This window comes from Symphalangus syndactylus, chromosome 2, assembly GCF_028878055.3.
Source record: "Symphalangus syndactylus isolate Jambi chromosome 2, NHGRI_mSymSyn1-v2.1_pri, whole genome shotgun sequence".
NCBI classification, from domain to species: Eukaryota; Metazoa; Chordata; class Mammalia; order Primates; family Hylobatidae; genus Symphalangus; species Symphalangus syndactylus.
This window is the reverse complement of record NC_072424.2, coordinates 91,509,941-91,531,306: the sequence shown is the minus strand read 5'-3', so window position 1 is coordinate 91,531,306 and position 21,366 is coordinate 91,509,941. Positions and strand designations below refer to the sequence as shown.

At 40.2% G+C, this 21,366-nt stretch overlaps 1 protein-coding gene and 1 long non-coding RNA gene across 27 annotated transcripts in view; one reads left to right on the top strand and one right to left on the bottom strand.

The window, feature by feature from the left end:
* LOC134732885 (uncharacterized) overlaps positions 1–21,366 on the bottom strand; it is a 54,985-nt gene that overhangs the window by 21,229 nt on the left and 12,390 nt on the right. The window lies entirely within an intron of this gene.
* Positions 7,419–21,366, top strand: part of LOC129472315 (putative uncharacterized protein CCDC28A-AS1) — a 38,431-nt gene continuing 24,483 nt past the window's right edge. For 6 of the 26 annotated variants that reach the window (XR_010116449.1, XR_010116422.1, XR_010116434.1 and 3 more), the window contains exons 1-3: positions 7,448–7,520; positions 11,343–11,466; positions 17,828–18,096. Coding sequence is in view for 4 of the 26 variants with exons in the window: in XM_063620200.1 (XP_063476270.1) it covers positions 11,414–11,466 (53 nt within the window). In the remaining 22 variants the exon portion in view is untranslated. Of the gene's footprint in view, positions 7,521–10,143; positions 10,856–11,342; positions 11,467–16,879; positions 16,931–17,827; positions 18,097–21,366 lie in introns of those variants that run through there. The other 20 variants (XR_010116436.1, XR_010116428.1, XR_010116447.1 and 17 more) reach the window with 17 other exon arrangements.

Genomic DNA, 21,366 nt, shown 5'->3' with positions numbered 1-21,366 from the left:
CTCCAGCTTAAAAAAGAAGTGAGACCTGGGCCAGGCACCGTGGCTCATGCCTGTAATCCCAGCACTCTGGGAGGCCAAGGGGGGCGGATCACAAGATCAGGAGATGGAGACCATCCTGGCTAACACAGTGAAACCCCGTCTCTACTAAAATATACAAAAAATTATCTGGGCTTGGTGGCGGGCGCCTGTAGTCCCAGCTACTCAGGAGGCTGAGGCAGGAGAATGGCATGAACCTGGGAGGTGGAGCTTGCAGTGAGCCGAGATTGTGCCACTGCACTCCAGCCCTGGTGACAGGGTGAGACTCCATCTCAAAAAAAAAAAAAAAAAAAAAATGTGAGACCTGATAAAATTGAGGTCATCACTGTATGAACTACTGGTAGACTTTAGCTTGCCTAGTGGAAGCTTTGAGTGTAATGAAGATGTAAAGGCCTAAAAGAAGAAAGAAGTTTCTATCTAGTGATGGTTTCTCCTCTGCTTTCCACTAGAAGTGTAGTTGTGCATCTACTTGGTATTTTGCTAATTTGTTTCTCTTTACTATTTCTCCTGAATTTAGAAAACCATTGATAAGACCCTCAAGGGCGTATTAACAAATAAGACAGAGAGCTTTACACCAAAAGTCCATGTGTTGACCTCTTTCTACAGAGACTGAGGAAGAGGATAAGCTGGTTTTGGAGCTTATCACCACTTGCGACCTTTGGCTTAGACAGGTGATCTGTTGTGATTTCTAGATATCAGGGAAATAAAACTCAGATCCTTGTGACATTCTCGTTATTATTCTTAATTCCAATGGATGTTTGTAACATTGATTCAGTTGTTTCAGTTCAGCCTGTTACAGATATGTAGTTGATGTGCCCAGACAAACAGCAATAACCTGTATTTTCTGAGGCTGTAGAAATGTTATGTTTGCAGAAAGAAAACACATTCCTCCCAATTTTGTCCGCATGATCAAACACGGAAGATGTGTATCTGTGGAAAATTGTCCTGAGAAAATTGAGGATATTATCTTACCAACACTATTATTAAAAAGATGAGAAGAAGAAACAGAAAAGCTTTTCCTAGATTTTTTCAATCTCCTAAAAACAATAGAACTTTAAACTCCCCACAAATGACCATTTTAGCTACACTAATGACTTACAAAGATTACACAACTTTGAACAATTTCACTCACTGAGACAGTTGAAAAAATAAAATGAACTGGGTGATAGTAAGGTTGCAGTAATTAGCATTTGACTCAGTAGGACTTTGTGGTAAATGTATGATGTGTGTGTGTGTGTGTGTGTGTGTGTGTGTGAGAAAGAGAGAGAGAGAGGAAGAGAGAGAGGTGACTCTTGGGTTCAGACTTGAGCAATTGGCTGGGTGCGATGCTCTATATTGAGATAAACTCCAGAGTGAACCCATGTGGAAGAAGAGGGGGTGACTTCTGTTTGGGGTCTATATTGAGTTTGGGGTGCTTAGAGATATGGGTGTGAAGTCCACAGAAGAGATTGAGGTTAAAGATATGGGGAACTTTGGAATCCTAGGAATGAAGAAAATAATCCAGAGAAAGTATGTAAAGCAAGAAATGCTAATACTTACTCTCTAAAGGAGAAGGATAGGAAGGGAAACTTGTAAAGGACACTGCACAGGAACAATCAGAAAGGTGAGTAGTAAACCTGCAGACTGGGGAGCAAGAGAAACCACAAAAAGAGTATTTTAAAGAGTGACCTGCAGTGTCAAATGCTGAAGAAAAAGCCACTGAGAAAATGACTAAAAATACCCAATGCATTTAGTCTTTTATAGACTTTGGTGGTCTTCCTGCAAGAAATCCTGGTAGAATCATAACAGAGAAACCTCTAGACTATGATAGATTCAGGAGGATGACTGGGAAGTGAGGCAACAAAGTAGGTACAGTCAAGTTTTTCAAGAAGTTCAATTACGAAGAGTAGAAGTGCTATAGGGCATGAGACAGAAGGGATTTGGAAAAAAGGAGGTCCCCCCCCAGTTCCTCACCATTAGATTTGAGCTTGTTTAATTACTGATCAGAAGAAGTAAGAAAGAGAGAAAGTTGAATATATAGAGGGAGAGATTAATTAGAGATCTGTATCCCTGAGAACATTGGGACAGGAATTTATAGTACACATTGAGGGATTGGCTTTAGATAAAAATGAGGAATATTATTATTTTTTCCTTATGAGAAGAGAAAAGGAGAGTTGAAAAAGAAAGTAGATTTGGTACTCAGAAGTTGACAAGTTCCCTTATTATGACTTCCATTTCTTAGTGGAGTAGAAAGAAGGGTTATCTGATTAAAGTGCAAGGTAAAGTGTAGTTGTCAGAGACTTGAGGGGAGGGGAGAGAATTTAAAGCAATTGTGGAAAATGGGAGCATGCTAGGTAATCACGGTAAGAATTACAACTAGGTTGGAGAGTCCAGCTGAGACTACTAATCACAGATTTATGGTACCAAATTGCCCCATTTTTATTTCTCTCCTGCATCATGCAACACTGAACCAAACCTGATTAAGTTACATGGAAGAAGCAAAGGGGTTTATCTAGGGTTGGGGTTTTGCCATGTATATGCTATGTAAAGATAATGGGAAAGAGGAATTTAGAGTATTGCTAAAAGAGGAGTAAGAAGTTTCAACCATGAATCTAAGCAGCATAATTATGGAAGTGAAGATAGGAAGGAGCGATTGAGAAAAGAACAAATGAAAGAGGACTGGAGGCCCTGATAAAGTCCAAACACTCATTCTAGATATAATATGCTTTTGATAGACACTCATTTGATAGTGTGGATACATAGTTAACTAGTTCCAAGTTCAAACACCAAAGCTCACCGGTCCCCTGCCCACATATTCCATTCCTCCATTACCAACACCTGTATTCCAACTGAAAAGGTCAATGTATTAAATCTTTTGAAATATGCCACCCTACCTCTCTGCCTTGTGTCCCACTGATATCCTGTCTCAATGTTTATCCATTCTTTTTTTTTTTTTGCCTTTTCGAATGTTATCCATCATTTAAAGCTTAGTTCTCACCATATTCATGAAACTTCCAGCTGAAGAAAGCAAGGCGAATAAATCTCCTGAAATTTATTGAGTAGCTATTATGTGCCAGGAAATGTAAATGTACTTGTACTTTTCACATGCAGTTCTAATTCAATTCAGGTATTGAAGCTCTCATCTTCCTTTTAAATGTGAGGTATCTTTATTATCTTTAGTACTATGTAGCATTCCTTTTTGTTTACTTGTATTGGGAGATTTTTGTATCTATGTCTTAACCTCATACTCAATGGTAATTTTTGATGGCTTAATTATGCATTTTCCATAGCACCTTTCAGAATATATTAGACATGGTAGGCATAAATTCTTGGTTAATTATGAACATGGAAATTTAGATCGCAGAGTAAGGAATATGGAAAAAAGAAAAGAAATGTAAATGCCAACTATCATTTTTTGTAAATTCATGATAAGTGCTGAGGATCAGGAAAAATGGAGAAATATTGTCTCATGTCCCAAAATAATTAATATTCCTTTTAAAAGTAAATAGTTTGCTACTCAGATCTGATATACTTTTTTTGGTTGTTGTTTAAATTTCTTTTCTTTTTTTTTTTTTTTGAGACAGAGTCTTGCTCTGTCACCCAGGCTGGAGTGCAGTGGTGTGATCTCGGCTCACTGCAAGCTCCACCTCCTGGGTTCATGCCATTCTCCTGCCTCAGCCTCCTGAGTAGCTGGGACTACAGGCGCCCACCACCACGCCCGGCTAATTTTTTGTATTTTTTAGTAGAGACGGGGTTTCACTGTGTTAGCCAGGATGGTCTCGATCTCCTGACCTCGTGATCCGCCTGCCTCGGCCTCCCAAAGTGCTGGGATTACAGGTGTGAGCCACCGCGCCCGGCCCTTAAATTTCTTTTATTTATTTTAGAATGAGACACTGAGGCCAGGTATAGTGGTTCATGCCTGTAATTCTAGCACTTTGGGAGGTTGAGGCAAGTGAATCACTTGAGCTCAGGACTTCGAGACCAGCCTGGGCAACATGGTGAAACCCCATCTCTACAAAAAATACAAAAATTAGTCAGATGTGGTGGTGTGTGACTGTAGTCCCAGCTACTTGGGAGGCTGAGGCAGGAAGATCGCTTGAACCTGGGAGGTCAAGGCTGCAGTGAGCTGAGATCACACCACTGCACTTCAGCCTGGGTGACAAAGTGAGACCCTGTCTCAAAAATAAGTCAATAAATAGAATAAATAAAATGATACATGGTCTTGCTATATTGCCCAGGCTGGTCTTAAACTCCTGGGCTCAAGTGATCCTTCTGCCTTAGCCTCTCAAGTAGCTGGTTTTACAGGCAAATGTGATACAATGGTAATGAGTAGAGACAAAGATTGATTTTTATTTGTTGTGTTTCTATATATTTACATGTGCTGATAATTCAATAAAATATAATTCAGTATTTGGCTTAATTTTGAAAAATTAATACTATATATTTAGAGTAGCTTTATATTAGAAGTTTATGTATTATTTAGAAATATGATATTTAAATTAAAGTTAGCTACAAATTTCTTAAGAAGACTTGACCCAAATAAAAAATAGTGGTGTTTATGTCAGCCGTGAATGCCAGTAGTTTAAATTTTAGCAGCAGCAGCATAGTAATTTGTTGGAGTTAAAGCACTGGAATTGGCTCATTAAATAAGTTTTGTAGTATCTAATTAAGAAACAGCTAGGAAATTCTGTTCAATAAACCATCAAAGCGTGTTTCTCTTCCTTTTCCAAATTCTGCTCCTTCTCCATTTTTAAGAGGTTCATAAGAATTTTATGTACATACGTTAAATTTCATTTTAAGGCTTTGCCAACATGATGTTCACTTCATAGACAAATTAAATCAAGTCCAGACAAGCTATACATGTCTGAGGTACTGTAGATAGTTTCTGCTGGAACCAGTAACAGAGCTAGAGTTTCTTATTTGCAAATGTAGTAACTATTTGAGAACACTATATGACATATTTGTAGGTGAAAACTATCAAGCTTGTTATACAAAGATAAATGTATCTCTTTTACAATATTCATCACCCTCTGCATAGATATCATAATTTTCAACCTCAATTAAATTTACTAAAAGAATGTTCATTTTAATGAAGCTTTACAAACTATTTCAGCATTTAAATGTTTAGTAGTCTTTTGCCATGGAAAAAGGAGAAGCTTTCTCAATTTTTCAATCATAAATTTATAGTGACAAATATACCATTGAGACAACAAAGGCTAGGCCATTTCATAATTTACATGAATATATAATATCTAGATCCCTACATATGCCATAAGGGTAGTCTACAGAAGCTACCAGAACATAATAGTACCTCGTACTTGTAAAACAATTACTACAACATGTTTTCATGTAATGTATCTTACTTTTTATATGTAAATATATTTTTCTTTATTACAATAAAAATACCTACACAATATAAGAAAATTGGAAAACAGACACATAAATAGAAGAAAAATAAAACAACATTACTTTGAGTTAAACCTTTTGGACCTCTTGGTGAGTATAATTCCGTACTCCCACCCCTTCTCTCTCTAGGTAAGTGTGTGTGTGTGTGTGTGTGTGTGTGTGTGTGTGTGTGTCATTATGTATACACATTGTGATTTGTTTGTATATTTAATAACTACGTTTTGTACATCATGTAACAATAGCTATATTCTTTATTTTTACATTATTTTTATAGCTGTATAGTACTCTGCTATATAGGTATATTCTAATTTATTTACCCAAATTCTATTATTAGACACTTTATTATTTCTAATATTTGGTTATTACAAATAGCACATTGGTAAACATCCTTTTATATACATATTTCTGCACTTTCTTAATTATTTCCTGAGGCTAAATTTCCAGAAAAGGAATAACTAGGCCACAGGTCTGGACATTTTTAAGTTTAATAATTACTGCCAAAAAGTATTGTAATCTATACTCTGACTAATGGCATATGAGAATATCTCTTTTCCCTCACTAACAAAAATTAAATGATTAGTTTTCATTGTCTCATTCTGGTTCTTATAATAACTCTACGAGGTAGACAGAGCAGATTAGGAGAAATGCTAATGGTCACACCTCCAGAAAGTAACAAGACTGGGAGTCAAGTTTCCTGACTTGTCTTACTACATACTTTTTTATCACATACTTCTTGCCGTCATACTGTCAATGGTGGCAATTCCAAGTGAACTGTCAGGAAAGAACCTAGACCAGGAATTCTTACACAAGCCACGGCCTGACTCATGTCTGTGTTGTTGGCAGTGCCCTGGCCTCCAGCCATGGGACTGTGGGTGGCACAATTCTTGTATTCTGAGAAAAAGGCAGTGTTGGCACACTGCTTGTCCAGGCCAGTGCTTCAGCCAATGGAGAAGGGAGGAGGTAAGGAAGTTGGAGTCAAAGAGGCAGTCTTGGGTGAGCAAATTATAGACCTTGTAAGAACACGTCCTTAAAACTTTTCAATTCTTGCTCTGTATTATAAGTAAAATAATTCAGGCTATCTATCTTACTGAATATTTTAAAGATGAGTCTGTTTTTATTATTTTTTAATTGTTTGATTCATTTATATCATTTAATTGGTAGAATTCTGTTTTTATTTTTACTTATACAAAACACATAAAGAGTCAAGTTCCCCTAAGTCAAAACAGTAGAAAGAGTGAAGAAAAAATTCCCTTTTGAATAGAAAAACAAGAATTTTTTTTCTTTCTTTGCGTATTATATGGTTTAATAAATTTTATTCAAGTACTTAAACAATTGAAAAGAAATAACTTTGAGTGCAATCATGTAGGTGTTTGCAAAGTTCTGAAAACTATTTGGCTATAGTATTGTGTAAGAAAACTGTCATGCAAAAGTGAAAGCAATATTTTTTAAGGGTAAATAAACCAGGTATAGTAGCAGGCACCGTGGGTCACTAAGATGAAACAGTTACAGGTTCTGTTTTAGGAACATTCGTCTTGTAGAGGTAAGAGGACTGCTTCAAGAATCTTCCTGACCACTAACCTTGGCTGGAGCACTCTCTTCTCTGCTTGAACATCACAGTTTTCCCCCCTTCATTAAATCTGCTTCATAAATTGAAGTAATCCATTTATTCGTCTGTTGTACCCACTAGACCATAAACCCCTTGAAGGTAGGAATGATTCCCTACTCCTTACAAGAGACTGTGAAAGGCAGGACATAGAAACTTAACAGGCAAAGTATAATTATACTACAGGAAATTTGTCGCATTTTATCATTCAGGGGTACTGATATGGTTTGGTTCTTTGTCCCCACCCAATGTGGAATTTTAATCCCCATATGTCAGGGGAGGGACCTGGTGGGAGATGATTAGATCATGGAGGAGGATTTCCCCATGCTGTTCTCACGACAGTGAGTGAGTTCTCACGAGATCTGATGGTTTAAAAGTGTGGTGTTTCCCTTCTGTCTCTCTCTCTCTCCTGCCACCATGTAAGACATGCCTTGCTTCTCCTTCGCCTTCTGCCATGATTGTAAGTTTCCTGAGCCCTCCCCAGCCATGCAGAACTGTGAGTCAATTAATCCTATTTCTTGATAATTTACCCAGTCTCAGGCAGTTCTTTATAGCAGTGTGAAAATGGACTAATACAGGGAGAAATTATTTTTCAATTATTATATTCATTGTCTTTCAAAAATATTGGAATATACTTTTCAAATTGATTAAGGTAAGTTGATATAACATAATCAATTTCAGGATTTTATTAATTTTGTAAACTTAGGCAAATCACTTAATTTGTGGCTTCAATTTTTCTCATCTGTAAAGTAAGAGTGTTAGACCAGACCAATAATTCTCAACTGATATTGAGGAAACCTACCCTGATATTCAGGGATGGAATAGAATACATTAGAATCTTCATTAGAGTATTTGTGATTTGAAAAAATTTATTCAGTATAATTATACAATTTTACAGTTGGGAAGAAAAAAGAAAGGTACTATTTCTGTAATATTAAACAGTAGAAAGAAAGGACCAGGAAAATATTGGCTCTTTGGTTTCTCAGAGGTTGAAGGCTAAACCGTTCCAGGAGGTTGTGTAAAATCTTTGGGGTAGCTGTGGTAGGGACTCTGACTTATTCTCTTTTATGTTATTCATTGAACTAAATAAAGGTGAAAGACACTGCATTAATTCCCCTCCCATCACCTAACATTTTTTCATGGCTCACATATACCTTGTTTTTTTTTGGATATATTGGAGGGTTACTCAGTAACCCTTTTTTTTTTTTTTTTTTTTTTGAGATGGAGTTTTGCGCTTGTTGCCCAGGCTGGAGTGCAATGGCATGATCTCAGTTCACCGCAACCCCCACCTCCCAGGTTCAAGCTATTCTCCTGCCTCAGCCTCCCAAGTAACTGGGGTTACAGGCATGTGCCACCACCCCAGGCTAATTTTGTAATTTTAGTAGAGAGACGGGGTTTCTCCATGTTGGTCGGGCTGGTCTCGAACTCCTGACCTCACGTGATCTTCCTGCCTCAGCCTCCCAAAGTGCTGGGATTACAGGCATGAGCCACCGCGCCCGGCCTCAGTAATCTTTTTTTATCATTTCTTTAAATTTGTCTTATTTTGAAGAATGGCAAAATTATAAATCACATTAATATTAGGTTCAGAAATACCACGAAGCTAAGTAAACCAGACATTGTAAGTTATCCAGGTGTCTCCGTGTAGACCTGTTGTTACCTCATTTACCTGCTCACATGATCAAAGAGAGGCTGATAGTTTCGTTTAGGTGTGGCTTAGAAGATTCTGTGAAAGAAGTGAAACTCAGCCTAGCATGTTTGGGTGACTGAGTGCTCTATTTTTAAGGAACTAAGGAACTAGAGGCTTTGATCTCATGGAGCTTGGGGTCTTTATGTGAAGGAGATTTTTTAAAGGGTTAATTAACTATTTGCTGTTTGGCATCTCAAAGATTTCCCCATACAATAAAATGCTTCCAAGTCACAACCCTCATATTTACATACATTTCTGGTATGAATATCCACAAACACAACGAAAGTACAAAGTGGTTTGAAATACCCAATTAAAAATATATACATACATACATGTGTATATATATATATATATATTTGAGATGGATTCTTGCTCTATCCCCCAGGCTGGAGTTCAGTGGTGTGATCTCGGCTTATGGCAACCTCCGCCTCCTGGGTTCAAGTGATTCTCCTGCCTCAGCCTCCCAAGTAGCTGGGATTACAGGCATGTGCCACCACACCTGGCTAATTTCTGAATTTTTAGTAGAGACAGGGTTTTGCAATGTTGGCCAGGCTGGTCTCAAATCCCTGACCTCAGGTGATCTGCCAGCTTGGCCTCCCAAAGTGCTAGGATTACAGGCATGAGCCACTGCACCCGGCCAAAATACCAAATTAAAATTTTAAAAACAAGGTAACAATGGAAGTGTTAGTCCATTTCAGGAGTTGATGCACAAGTTAAATCTTGCCCTCTCCTCTTCTCTGTGGCTCTCCTCAGCTGGCTAGTGGCGGAGGCAGCTGTGTTATTTATATTCTGTGGCTGTCAGAGGCCTGCTCCGTGCTCCTCAACCCATGTGGTACCCCGATGACTTGGCCACAGTCCAGTTGTCACAGGATTCCACAGCAGCCTGATCCTCCTTGCGCCAGTGGCAGGCCAGCCTGGGCTCCTTTGCCCCTCCACTTTGCCTGTGTGTACCTCAGATGTGCAGAAGCAGAACCTATTTTTCCATCTTGTATTTTAAGCTCTAATTCTAAACTACTACACAGCTCAAGACTAAGTAGGGCATTGTTAAATTTTGGATAGTGGTCTACAGATTTTGAGCGGCATTTAAAAAATACACTTTTAGCCCTAAATCTTGAAGTATCTCTGTCAGTCTGGGTCCTTTAAAAAGGATCCGGTCAAAATGGGATTAGATGGGCAAGAGATTTATTTGGAAAAACGGGCAGGGAGCATGAGGAGTCTGGAATGGCCTTCAGCCCCTGATGTGGGTCTGAGAAAGGAGAGCAAGAAGGAAGAACGGAGTTGGGAGGAGCCTCAGACCACAGGGCAGTTCTAAGAATGTCTCTGCCAGGCCAGTGCGGATCCCTGGGCTCCAAGACCTGAAGCTTCTCATTAGAGGAGTTCTGTGTCAGGCAGAGGTGGCCTGGTCCTACTATCTCCACTGCACTATGCCATTATCTGGGAGCAGCCCGTGGAAAGTAGCACCTGGCTTGAACGCTGCAATCAGCTTAAAGGTGGGGCATCAGAAGGCTGTCAGTCAGCTCTCTTCCCTGCTGCGGGTCCTCTGGAAGGAAGATTTGAATGGGGCACCTCCATGGTCACCACAGTACCCACAGGTGTACCCTTATATCCTAGGACCCTTGGCCTCACTCCTTCTGTTCTTTACTCCCCTCTCTAGACCAACTCATGGCAAAGTGTAAAAGGAGGTGACTCATCCCCTTCCTAGATTCTCAGTCCCCACAGAGCAAGTTTGGATAGGGAAGTTACACCTCTGGAGGCTCACCTTTGTTTGCCACGATTTCCTAGCCAATAAAACCATTGCTTATTAAATCCTAATTTCACAGACATTTCAGTGCTGAAATTCCCAGCACTGAGTTAAACACAGAGGATGCAAGATAAATAAGACACCTAAATGGGGTCATATCTTATAGAGGGTTATGCACACTTTAGCAGAAATTTTAATAATGTGATAAGAAGAGAAATAGACTGGATCAGAAGAGGACTCTCCTGACCAGCCTGGGAAAAGTCTGAGCAGAGTCTGCAGGGGCAAATACAACTTACTCAGACGAAAAAGGCTGTCAGTGGCCAGTCTAGGCAGAAGCCAGGAGGAGTTAGGAACAGGCTATAAGAAATGGTTGGTCTGGAGGAAAAAGGGTAAAACTTATGAGGTAAGCAGTATACAAATTTATCCTTGGAAATTTCTTTTTTCTTTTTCCTTCCTATTCAAAGGTCAATGCTTGGAAACTTGCACTTAGTTTTGTCAATAGTGTCTCATGTGCATTTTCTGAGTGCGAAGAGGATTTGGGTAGGCAAGACTAGAGAACAGCAGGAAGCTATTGCCTATTAAATTTTTATTTCTAGCCACTCACTGATGTGTTGGTAAGAAGACAGGAGTCCTGGGGAAAGACTGCCTCATTTACACTCCAAAGACTTGGGTTCTGATCTCCATGCCATGGCTTATCATAGTGTAAGCTAGTTATGTAACTCTAGAAATGGAAGTTTCTGCTGTTTATAAACTGGAAATAATGATACATGTCCTGACTCCTATTGGGTTGTTGCAAAGGTATCAACTGAAATAAGACAAGACTTTCTGAAGGCACTTTGCCAACTTTCAGAACTGTAAAAATTAAGGGACTGCTACTATGTGCTGTTCAGGAAATAACAGGCACCTGGGAAAACCCATGAAGTAAGGTTTTGTAAGAAGTTGCTCTGCTCCCCGGGAGAAAATGCCGAGCTCAACACTGCCAAGAGGAACAAGTCTGGGAAATTACGACATGAGGTAAAGCAAATGGGGCTTTTCGTTTTGTTTTTGGATACCACAGTTTCTTACATGTCGTTCTTATTGTTTACCCTTCCTCACCATTGGTGGTTTTGGAATGAAAGGAGATTGGGTTAGAGAGTATTAATAATGCAAGGGAGATGGCGAAAATTTACTTGATGTAAAAATCAACCAAACCACTTTAGTGTGGGGAGAATCAAATACTACACATTCATTATGTGGAAAACAAATTCAGCTTTGTGGTGAATCAGAAAACTTTTCTACTTTCATGGAACACTATCAGCTCCCATCCTCTCACACTCCCTGGGAGAAGTAGTAGTACATGATCAGATAAATGTAACTTGCCCTAATGCTTCTCTGCTGAAAGATTTTACAAAATCCCTCTCTTATTAGCTTTACTTTGTTGATGGTTTGCTGGACTTTCTATGAGGAGACCACTGAGAATATTATCAATCTACTCAATACTGATGAGAACTCGAGGGCACAGGCATTCTTATCAACATGTGTGTAAGGTCATGGAAAGTCTCCATGTCAACAGTCCTGCTAAAGTGGCCACTCCTGGAGTAGCAGTAAACTCCTAAGTTGTCTATTCTCTAGGCAATTTTTAATAGAGAAATCAGCAGGAATATTTATGAGTTCACCCAACTGGTTGATGCATACAAGGAAATTCCTGGTAGCAATGTTAATTACTTTTTCTTGAATACTCATTCACAGGACAGGTTGATCTTTGCCATTTTACACGAAGAAAAAATGAAATGACATCTTTTTTTTTTGAGACGGAGTCTCGCTCTGTTGCCCAGGCTGGAGTGCAGTGGCGCGATCTCGGCTCACTGCAAGCTCCGCCTCCCGGGTTCACGCCATTCTCCTGCCTCAGCCTCTCCAAGTAGCTGGGACTACAGGCGCCCGCCACCACGCCCGGCTAATTTTTTGTGTTTTTAGTAGAGATGGGGTTTCACTGTGGTCTCGATCTCTTGACCTCGTGATCTGCCCGCCTCGGCCTCCCAAAGTGCTGGGATTACAAGCGTGAGCCACCATGCCTGGCCGAAATGACATCTTTTAGCCTATCATATAGCCTGTAAAAGATGTTTTGGAAAATAATTTTCAAATAAAGTGGGTGGATGACACTAGAGATTGACTCGCTTAATATAAGCAACAACTACTTCTGACTTGTCTTATTGAATTTTAGAGTATGGAAAGCTAACAATGTAATTCTCCCAAAGCTCTTGCAGTTTGAATTTGAGGAGTAAACTGGGCTCCGTCATGCAAAGGCAAATATTAGTTTTCTATTGCTGCATGCTCAGATTAAGCAACTTAAAATAACATCATTGTTTGGCTCACAGTTTCTGCAAATCAGGAGTGTGGGCATGGATTAGCCAATCCTCTGCTCAAGCTCTCACAAGGCTTAAATCAAGATATTGGCCAGGGATGGGCTGGGCGCAGTGGCTCATGCTTGTAATCCCAGCACTTTGGGAGGCCAAAGCAGGCGGATCACGAGGTCAGGAGGTCGAGACCAGCCTGGCCAACATGGCGAAAACCCGTCTCTACTAAAAATACAAAAAGTTAGCTGGGTGTGGTGGAGGGCACCTGTAATCCCAGCTACTTGGGAGGCTGAGGCAGGAGAATTGCTTGAACCCAGGAGGCAGAGGTTGCAGTGAGCTGAGATCACACCATTGCACTCCAGCCCAGGCAACAGTGTGAGACTCCATCTCAAAAAAAAAAAAAAAAAAAAAAATGTTGGCCAGGGCTACAATCTTATCAGTATCATTTTCAGGCTTTTTGGTTGTTGGCAGAATTCCGTTCCTGTGGTCGTAGGACTGAAGTCTGCTTTCTTGCTGGCTATCAATCAGGGATCATTCACAGCTCCTAGAGGCTTCTTGCCATTTTCTGCTACATGGCCCTACCCACAACATGGCAGTTGTCTCCTTCAAAGCCAACAGGAAAGTGGCTTTGGCTTTGAATCTCTATTTTGTTTTAACTGCTCACCTGATTAGGTCAGGCTCACCCTAATGTAATCTCACTCTTGATTAATTCACAGCCAACTAACTGGACACCTTAATTATATTTTCAAAACGCTTTTTTGCCATATAATAGAATGTGATTATGGGAGTGACATCCCATTGTATTCACATGTCCTGCTCACATTCAAGGAGAGAGTACTGTAAAGGGTGTGTACGTCAGGGAGCAGGAATCTTGGGGCGCATCTCAGAATTCTGCCTACCACAATGTGCTGCTTGGGGCAGAAGTAAGCAAGGTGAGGTAGCGTACACACACGGGGAAATTGTAGCTTTCAGCAAGTGCAATGGCATGGGTAGTACTTCCAGGGGCGCTTTAATGGAGTTTTCACTTCTGTTTCCTAGTGCCATATGAGCCAAAAAGTCAGCAGCAACAGCAGAGGTGTTTTTGGTAGGAAAACTGATGTGGTTGGGCATTTTTCCTGGGTTTTCCTTGGCAGCATTCAAGACTAGTTTTTTGGTCTTCAATTACATGGTATAAGCTACTGGTTATAATAAGTACCCTTCTGCTTAAACTATCTATAGTGAATATGTTTATATGCAATATAAATCCTTTAATGCTACAATAAGATCATCAACTGGACCTCTTTTTATATCTCCATTAAAGTGTGTAATTCTGCATTGTTTTTGTAAATTCATAGAACTTTAGAGCAGGAAGAAAACTTCTGCTTCTAGAAAGAGGTTTTTTTGAACTATATTCTATAGAAACTTATAGCTCAAGTTATAATAATAGGCTTTTATTGGGGTGGGGGAGTATTCAATAGTCACGCTAACTTGGGTTACATTATACATGCTTAGAACTTACAATAATACCCATTAGCATATTAAAGACTCAGAGATCCTACAGAGAAAAAAATAACAAAAAACTCAACTCAACTATCTAGGCTGGGTGCAGTGGCTCAAGCCTGTAATTCCAGCACTTTGGGAGGCCAAGGCAGGTGCGTCACTTGAGGTGATGAGTTCGAGACCAGCCTGGCCAACATGGTGAAACCCCCTGTCTCTACCAAAAATACAAATTTAGCTGAGCATGATAGCACATGCTTGTAATCCCAGCTACTCAGGAGGCTGAGGCAGGAGAATTGCTTGAACCTGGGAGGCAGAGGTTGCAGTGAGCCGAGATCATGCCATTGCACTCCAGCCTGGGCGACAGAGCAAGACTCTATCTCAAAAAAAAAAAAAAAAATATATATATATTAGACTTTTCTCATTCCAACCAAGGCTTCCCAAGCTAAAGTGCAGATAAGAAAATCTACTAGTGGGTTAGTGGTAGGGGGTGAAGTCTTTAAACCATGCTAACTAGACTTCCTGACTCCCAGGAACATAAAGCTTATTTGTTACTCCCTACATTTGCCTGAGAAGTAAGCTCCAGTGAATACAAACACAGCCTCAGGAGGAAGAACAATAGATTAATATAACTAGTTCTGGCAAATCTATCCATGATGTATCCATGAGACCTGTCTTATCTCTTTGAGGAGCTTGCAACCCCATATATGTTCACCCACACACCACTCAGCAGAAGATAACTGCCCAGAGAGTAGGCCAAGGGGGACGTTCTCATGTCTCAGTTACTCACATGAGCGCCCTTCCTAGGTACCAAGGCCAAGGGCCCCCTGACCACAGGAAAATGGGACTTGTGAAATTAGCCTCCAGGACATTTTGCTTACTGTAGTGCAATTATCTTCCATGTAGACATTCTAGGCTTAGGATTTGATAGAAAATAAATTGCTCTAAAATAAGTCCAAAATTAAAAAGAAAAAATGTATTAAGGTCAGCGCAGAAGGCAATACAAATGGAGTACATAATAGAAACCTGATTCCTGAATCAGAATGCTTGTGAGCACATGTCCCCCGCATTCCATAATGTAAATCACATCACACACATCAGACCAAGAGAGATGAGCTTCCAGGAGGTGCATATTTTCAGCATGAAAACAAGGAGTCATTCGTGTGATAAGCACAGTTTATGGTCAGCTGGCTGGCCTGACGCACCTCGGCTTTTATTGTTCCCCAAGGCCACATGGTTGCATCTTGCAGAGGCCAGGGGTGAATGTGGACGTGCCCAAGCAGCTTTAGACCTTGAGACCCCCTTTGCTGTTCTTGGAAGGAACTTCAACTGAATAAAGAATCTAGGCTCCACCACATTTTTATTACTGGGAAAAAAATTTCCCCTTCAGGGCAGAGAGGTACAATCACAAGTTAGACTTCTGCTGGTCTCCTCCCCGCTCTGCAGTTTTCTCATCCTTTCTTTGGGAGACGGATTTCTAAAAGGACTGGTACACTGGTCAGAAATGGAAACCAAAACCCCACAAACAGTCCTCACAGCAATGTTTTGTAGCCACTCAGACCCGTAAAAGAAATGAAATCTTGGTCAGGCACGGTGGCCCACACCTGTAAACCCAACACTTTGAGAGGCCGAGGTGGGCAGATCACCTAAGATCAGGAGTTCGAGACCAGCCTGACCAACAAGGTGAAACCTCGTTTCTACTAAAAATACAAAAATTAGCCTGACGTGGTAGCTGGTGCCTGATATCCTCAGGAGGCTGAGGCAGGGAGAATTGCTTGAACCAGGGAGGATTGCGCCACAGCATTCCAGCCTGGGCAACAGAGCAAGACTCCATCTCAAAAAAAAAAAAAGAAATGAAATCGTAAACAAATCAGCCACTACATTAGTCATAAAGGGACTTAAACCACAACACACACCTACTACAATTCTATGGGAAAAGTTTCCACATATGTGCAATTCTCTGAGGTTTGTGGTATTTCCCAGGGCCTTGACTGAGGAATGACTACAGCCATACACTATGAAAGGCTCTCAGGCTTTGTGGAGTTGCATTTACTGCTTTTAAATAGTTAGGAAAAGATAATTTAGGAGTTTTGGTAATGGCATAAAGCAGTTTTGTTTTATTCTTACATGCCTCAGTCTGTTGAATAGACCATTCTCTGGCTTTTTTGTTTCAGCTATTGAGCCTTGACTCAGAGGCTTTCAAAGCTATCAGGCCAGTTGAAGTTGGTTGTAGGGATACTCTTGAGGACCACGAAAAAAAAAAACAAAAAACCCTGCTTTTTTGAAAACTTGGTAATGTAAGCCTCCAAGAAATGGGACATATTTCAGCTTTTAACTATTCTGTGATATGTTTAGAGAGGAACAAAATAATTGGCAAAATACTTTCCAAGCCCTAAATATTGGCTTGTTAGTTATCAAAAAGTAAAATCAGATTGTAAATGATATTTTCCTTTATTATTAATCCTCAAAACTTGGCTGAAACTATATTTAGTCTATAATTGATGAAATGCTATGAATATTTAAAGCGCAAAGTTTTAAAACATAGTCAATTTCGCTTTGTTAGATTGTATACAACCAGTAGACACACGCTAGATTTGTAGACACATATTTTTCTGTTTAGGTGATATGTCTGATATGTACATCAGGAAAGCCCAGAAAACTCTGACAGTGTAAGTCGCCCACTGCCTGTATAATGCTTCTTTTTTCAGTATTACACAAAAATTCACCAGAGTAGGTCTGGTACCTACTCCTCATTCTAGCATGACATGAGGCTCCACTAGTTGCAACATTCTTTTTTTTTTTTTTTTTTTTGAGATAGAGTCTCTCTCTGTTGCCTAGGCTGGAGTGCAGTGGCATGATCTTGGCTCACTGCAAGCTGTGCCTCCCAGGTTCACGCCATTCTCCTACCTCAGCCTCTCGAGTAGCTGGGACTACTGGTACCTGCCACCATGCCCGGCTAATTTTTTGTATTTTTAGTAGAGACGGGGTTTCACCATGTTAGCCAGGACAGTCTCGATCTCCTGACGTCGTGATCTGCCTGCCTTGGCCTCCCAAAGTGCTGGGATTACAGGCGTGAGCCGCTGCGCCGGGCCTTACAATATTCTTTATTAGAAGAAATGTGGGTTTATTTTTCTTTATTAGAAGAATAAAGAAATAAAAAAATAAAAAAATAAAGAATAAATATTTTTCTTTATTAGAAGAAATGTGAGTTTATTTTTCCCTGGGAATCATTTGTGCTAAAAAAATGAATTTTTTTTTCAAGAGTAATGTTTCCAGACTTGGGGTAGTATAGGATGAGTACATTTCCACTCCTTCTCTTTCTTTCATCTAATGGCCTAAATTAATTTCAATCTACCAAAACCAAAATGAAATTACTCCCTTTAAAATCCTGATTCATAATGATCCAAGGAATGAAAGAAAGATGTGGTGGGGGTTCCCAGAAGAATGTCCGGGTATTTTCCGAGTTATTACTGCATACCAGGGTTTTCAGTTTAAATTCTGGGAAGGAAACAAGAGGTGTTGATGGTGTGGATAAGGGTCCTCAATTATTTTTCTTCTTTTGTCAGTCTGTCACTTTAAATGTCTTCCTGGACCAAAGCAGGAATGGCTGCTTAGGATTTCAAATGAGCACTCAAACAATTTTATCTGGCCCATTAATGGACATGTTTTTGATAAGTGAATGAAGAGAGCTGATATCTCCATTTCAAAGGAGCCGGCAGAAGGCCAAGAGAGTCAGCTCTTAGGAACTTCGAGGGAAACACTCATAAAGCTTGCTGCTAGCCCTCCATGGTTGCCTTGAGCCTGGACTTTGAACTCTTCACTGCTGTTCTAACAGGTAAAGCCCCAGATGCAAATATTTGGTTTGACTCTTTCTTACTGTAAACACTGCAGCCCTCAGGATGATGTGATCTATAGAATTTGCAGCTGTTTGCACAGACGTTATCAAAACAATTTCAAATTCTACTTCCTTGTTATTTTTCAAGAATTACTAGCTTAGCTGGTGTTTTGGGGAAGAGTTTTGGTAAGGATAGGTGAGCAAGGAGGTTAGGGAAGGAAAAATGACAACAATACATGGGGATCCCAGGACTCTGTATACACATTCAGAAACAAGGTCAAAGAGAGCGTGGAGCAATCATCCAATGAATCCAAATTCCGTATCAGCCCACGAAAGGTAAATATTAATGAGCTCAAGGAGGGAACATCAAAGCTCACCTCCATCCAACACAGGTCGTTCCTCTTCTTTGCTTTTTGTCCATGGCCATGGGTTATGTTTCTTGACCACCTTCCTTGTTGCATTTTATTGTATCCTATCTTGTGTTTGCTGGTTTCCTTTTTTAAGTCGACCTTTTTCTCCCTTATCAAGGTAAATCTTTCCTCCCCCTATGGATTTTCAGCATCTTCATGGTGGTTCCATTTGGCATGAGAGCAGAGTTCAGCAAGTAGAAAGCATGAACTGTGGAATCAGCCCAGCTGCTTTCAAATTCTGGGTCTTTCACTTAGTAGCTACGAGAATGTTGGAAAGTTAATTAACTTCTCCGAGTCTCTGTTTATCTCTCAGAGATAGTCATACCTACTTTACAGTTTTGTTTTAGACATTAAATGAGATAGTGCCTATGAGGCTCACAGCTCAGATCCAGTTCCTTAAATACGTTTCTTTCCTTTCATTTCTTTGATATTCCCTTACCCCGGAACTCTCTGCTCCCACTTAGTATATATACTTAGTTAAATATAAATCTATATGCTTTTAGCGAGTAGATTGGAAGGTTTAGAAATGATGTAGTATCAGCTTGCCTCATTTTGGAGAAACTCAGTGCTTAAAAAGCCCCAGCCATCTTCCCTGGATCAGGAAGTTGTGACTTCTTGCTGAATATTTCTCAAGATATTTGCTTTAGCTCCCCCCTTTTTTTTTTTTTTTTTTTTTTTTGAGACGGGATCTCGCCCTGTGGCCCATGCTGGAGTGCAATGACATGATCTCGGCTCACTGCAACCTCTGCCTCCTGGGTTCAAGCAATTCTCCTGCCTCAGCCTCCCGAGTAGCTGGGATTACAGGTGCCCACCACCACATCCAGCTAATTTTTTGTATCTTTAGTAGAGACAGGTTTCACCATGTTGGCCAGGCTGGTCTTGAACTCCTGAGCACGTGATCCACCCACCTCAGCCTCCCAAAGTGCTGAGATTACAGGCGTGAGCCACTGCACCTGGCCTTAGCTCCCCTCTTTATGGATATGTTTACATCTAGAAATAGGTTTGTTGAGAGACAATAGTAAAGTGAAGAGTGGAGAAAGAAGACAAAGAGGAAGACGCCAGGCAAAATATCAATGAAAATAGAAAGCAAAGCCCTAAAAAACACACCAAATGGAATACACTTAAATTAACAAAATTTCATTTAGCAATGAAAGATAGCATAGAACCAAGTTGGAAGACTTGGGCAAACATGATCAAGTCTAGTGCATGCTTGGGTGTTGAAGAATATCTGCAAATGTAGATTCCCAGTGATCAGAAAGCCGAGGGATAGGGCAGAAAGTTTAATAAATATTTTCAATTAATCCTGTGAACTAAAAATATGTACCGCATGGCTGAGTCAGGAGTGTAAAGGACTTGTTGAAACAGATTTTAATAAGCAGCATGGAGGAGCAGGGTTTTTTGAGTTAATGACTGAAATCTTGAGATATGGTCTTGTTTAGAAGATTTGTATATGATAGGTGTTTATATTCTGTATGTTTTAATAATGCTATGTATGTATATAGGTACCATAATCCTTTTTATCAGCTCTATATGTTACTCAGTTTTTATTTTTTTCAAAGATTTTTTTTTTTTCCAATTAAAACACCATAAATAGCCTTTTTTTTTTTTTTTTTTTTTTTTTTGAGATGGAGGCTTGCTCTTGTCACCCAGGCTGGAGTGCAATGGCGTGATCTCAGCTCACTGCAACCTCCACCTCCCGATTTTCCTGCCCCATTCTCCTGAGTAGCTGGAATTACAGGCGCCTACCATCATGCCCCACTAATTTTTTGTATTTTTTATTTTTAGTAGAGACAGGGTTTCACCATGTTAGTCAGGCTGGTCTCAAACTCTTGACCTCAGGTGATCCACCTGCCTTGGCCTCCCAAAGTGCTGGGATTTCAGGCGTGAGCCACTGCACCCAGCCCCTTTTTTTTATTTTTTATTTTTTTTAGAGATGGGGTCTCACTTTGTTGCCCAGGCTGGAATGCTGCAGTGGTGTGATCATAGCTCACTGCAACCTCCAATTCCTGGACTCAAGGAATCCTCACACCTCAGCCTCCTGAGTAGAACTACAGGTGCATGCCACCACACCCAGCTAATTTTTAACTTTTTTGTAGAGATGGGTTCTTGTTATGTTACCCAGACTAGTCTTGAACTCATGACCTCAAGTGATCCTCCTGCCTCAACCTCCCAAAGCCCTGCAATTACAGACATGAGCGACTGTGCCCAGCCTATAAACATCTTTTTATTAAAAAAAAAAACCAACAACTTTAATAGTTAATTTTCCTAAAAATTTGAGAAAAACGTTGGAAATATATCCAACCTGCTCACTGAAAACTCCCAAGGACTGAATTAATAAACTGCCCATTAGACAATTTTCCCTTCTCTTGTTCCCACTGGTCCTTGCTTACTAACCCTGTTAATTTTAAGTGTTGAGAATATAGAGTCAGAGATGGAAGGAAGGTGTATTAAGGTCCTTAAAAAAGAAGAAAAGACACAGGCCCATCAAACATGATAACAGCCAGGTGCCTGTTCCTATAGACTTTTGTCCCCAGAAATGGTTGCTAAGCTGCATTTCCAAGGAAGCCACAAGGTATTTTGGCTCACATTTATCTGGCCAAGGAATCAAGTGCTGGTTGCTCAGGTAGGAGACCAGGCAGACAACTCAGAGACGTCTACTAGGATCTACTTCTCAAGGATACTGTTTGTCAAATAACCGGCATGAATATTTCCCTCAGTGAAACCCTTCCTAACTATTCCACAATTTGGCATTTCCTCTTCTGTGATTATGTGCTTCCCAAGCAATTTGTATATTTGTGCATTGAAACACTTACTATATTGCAGTGATTACCTGTATAATGTCAGCTCCCTACAACACGAT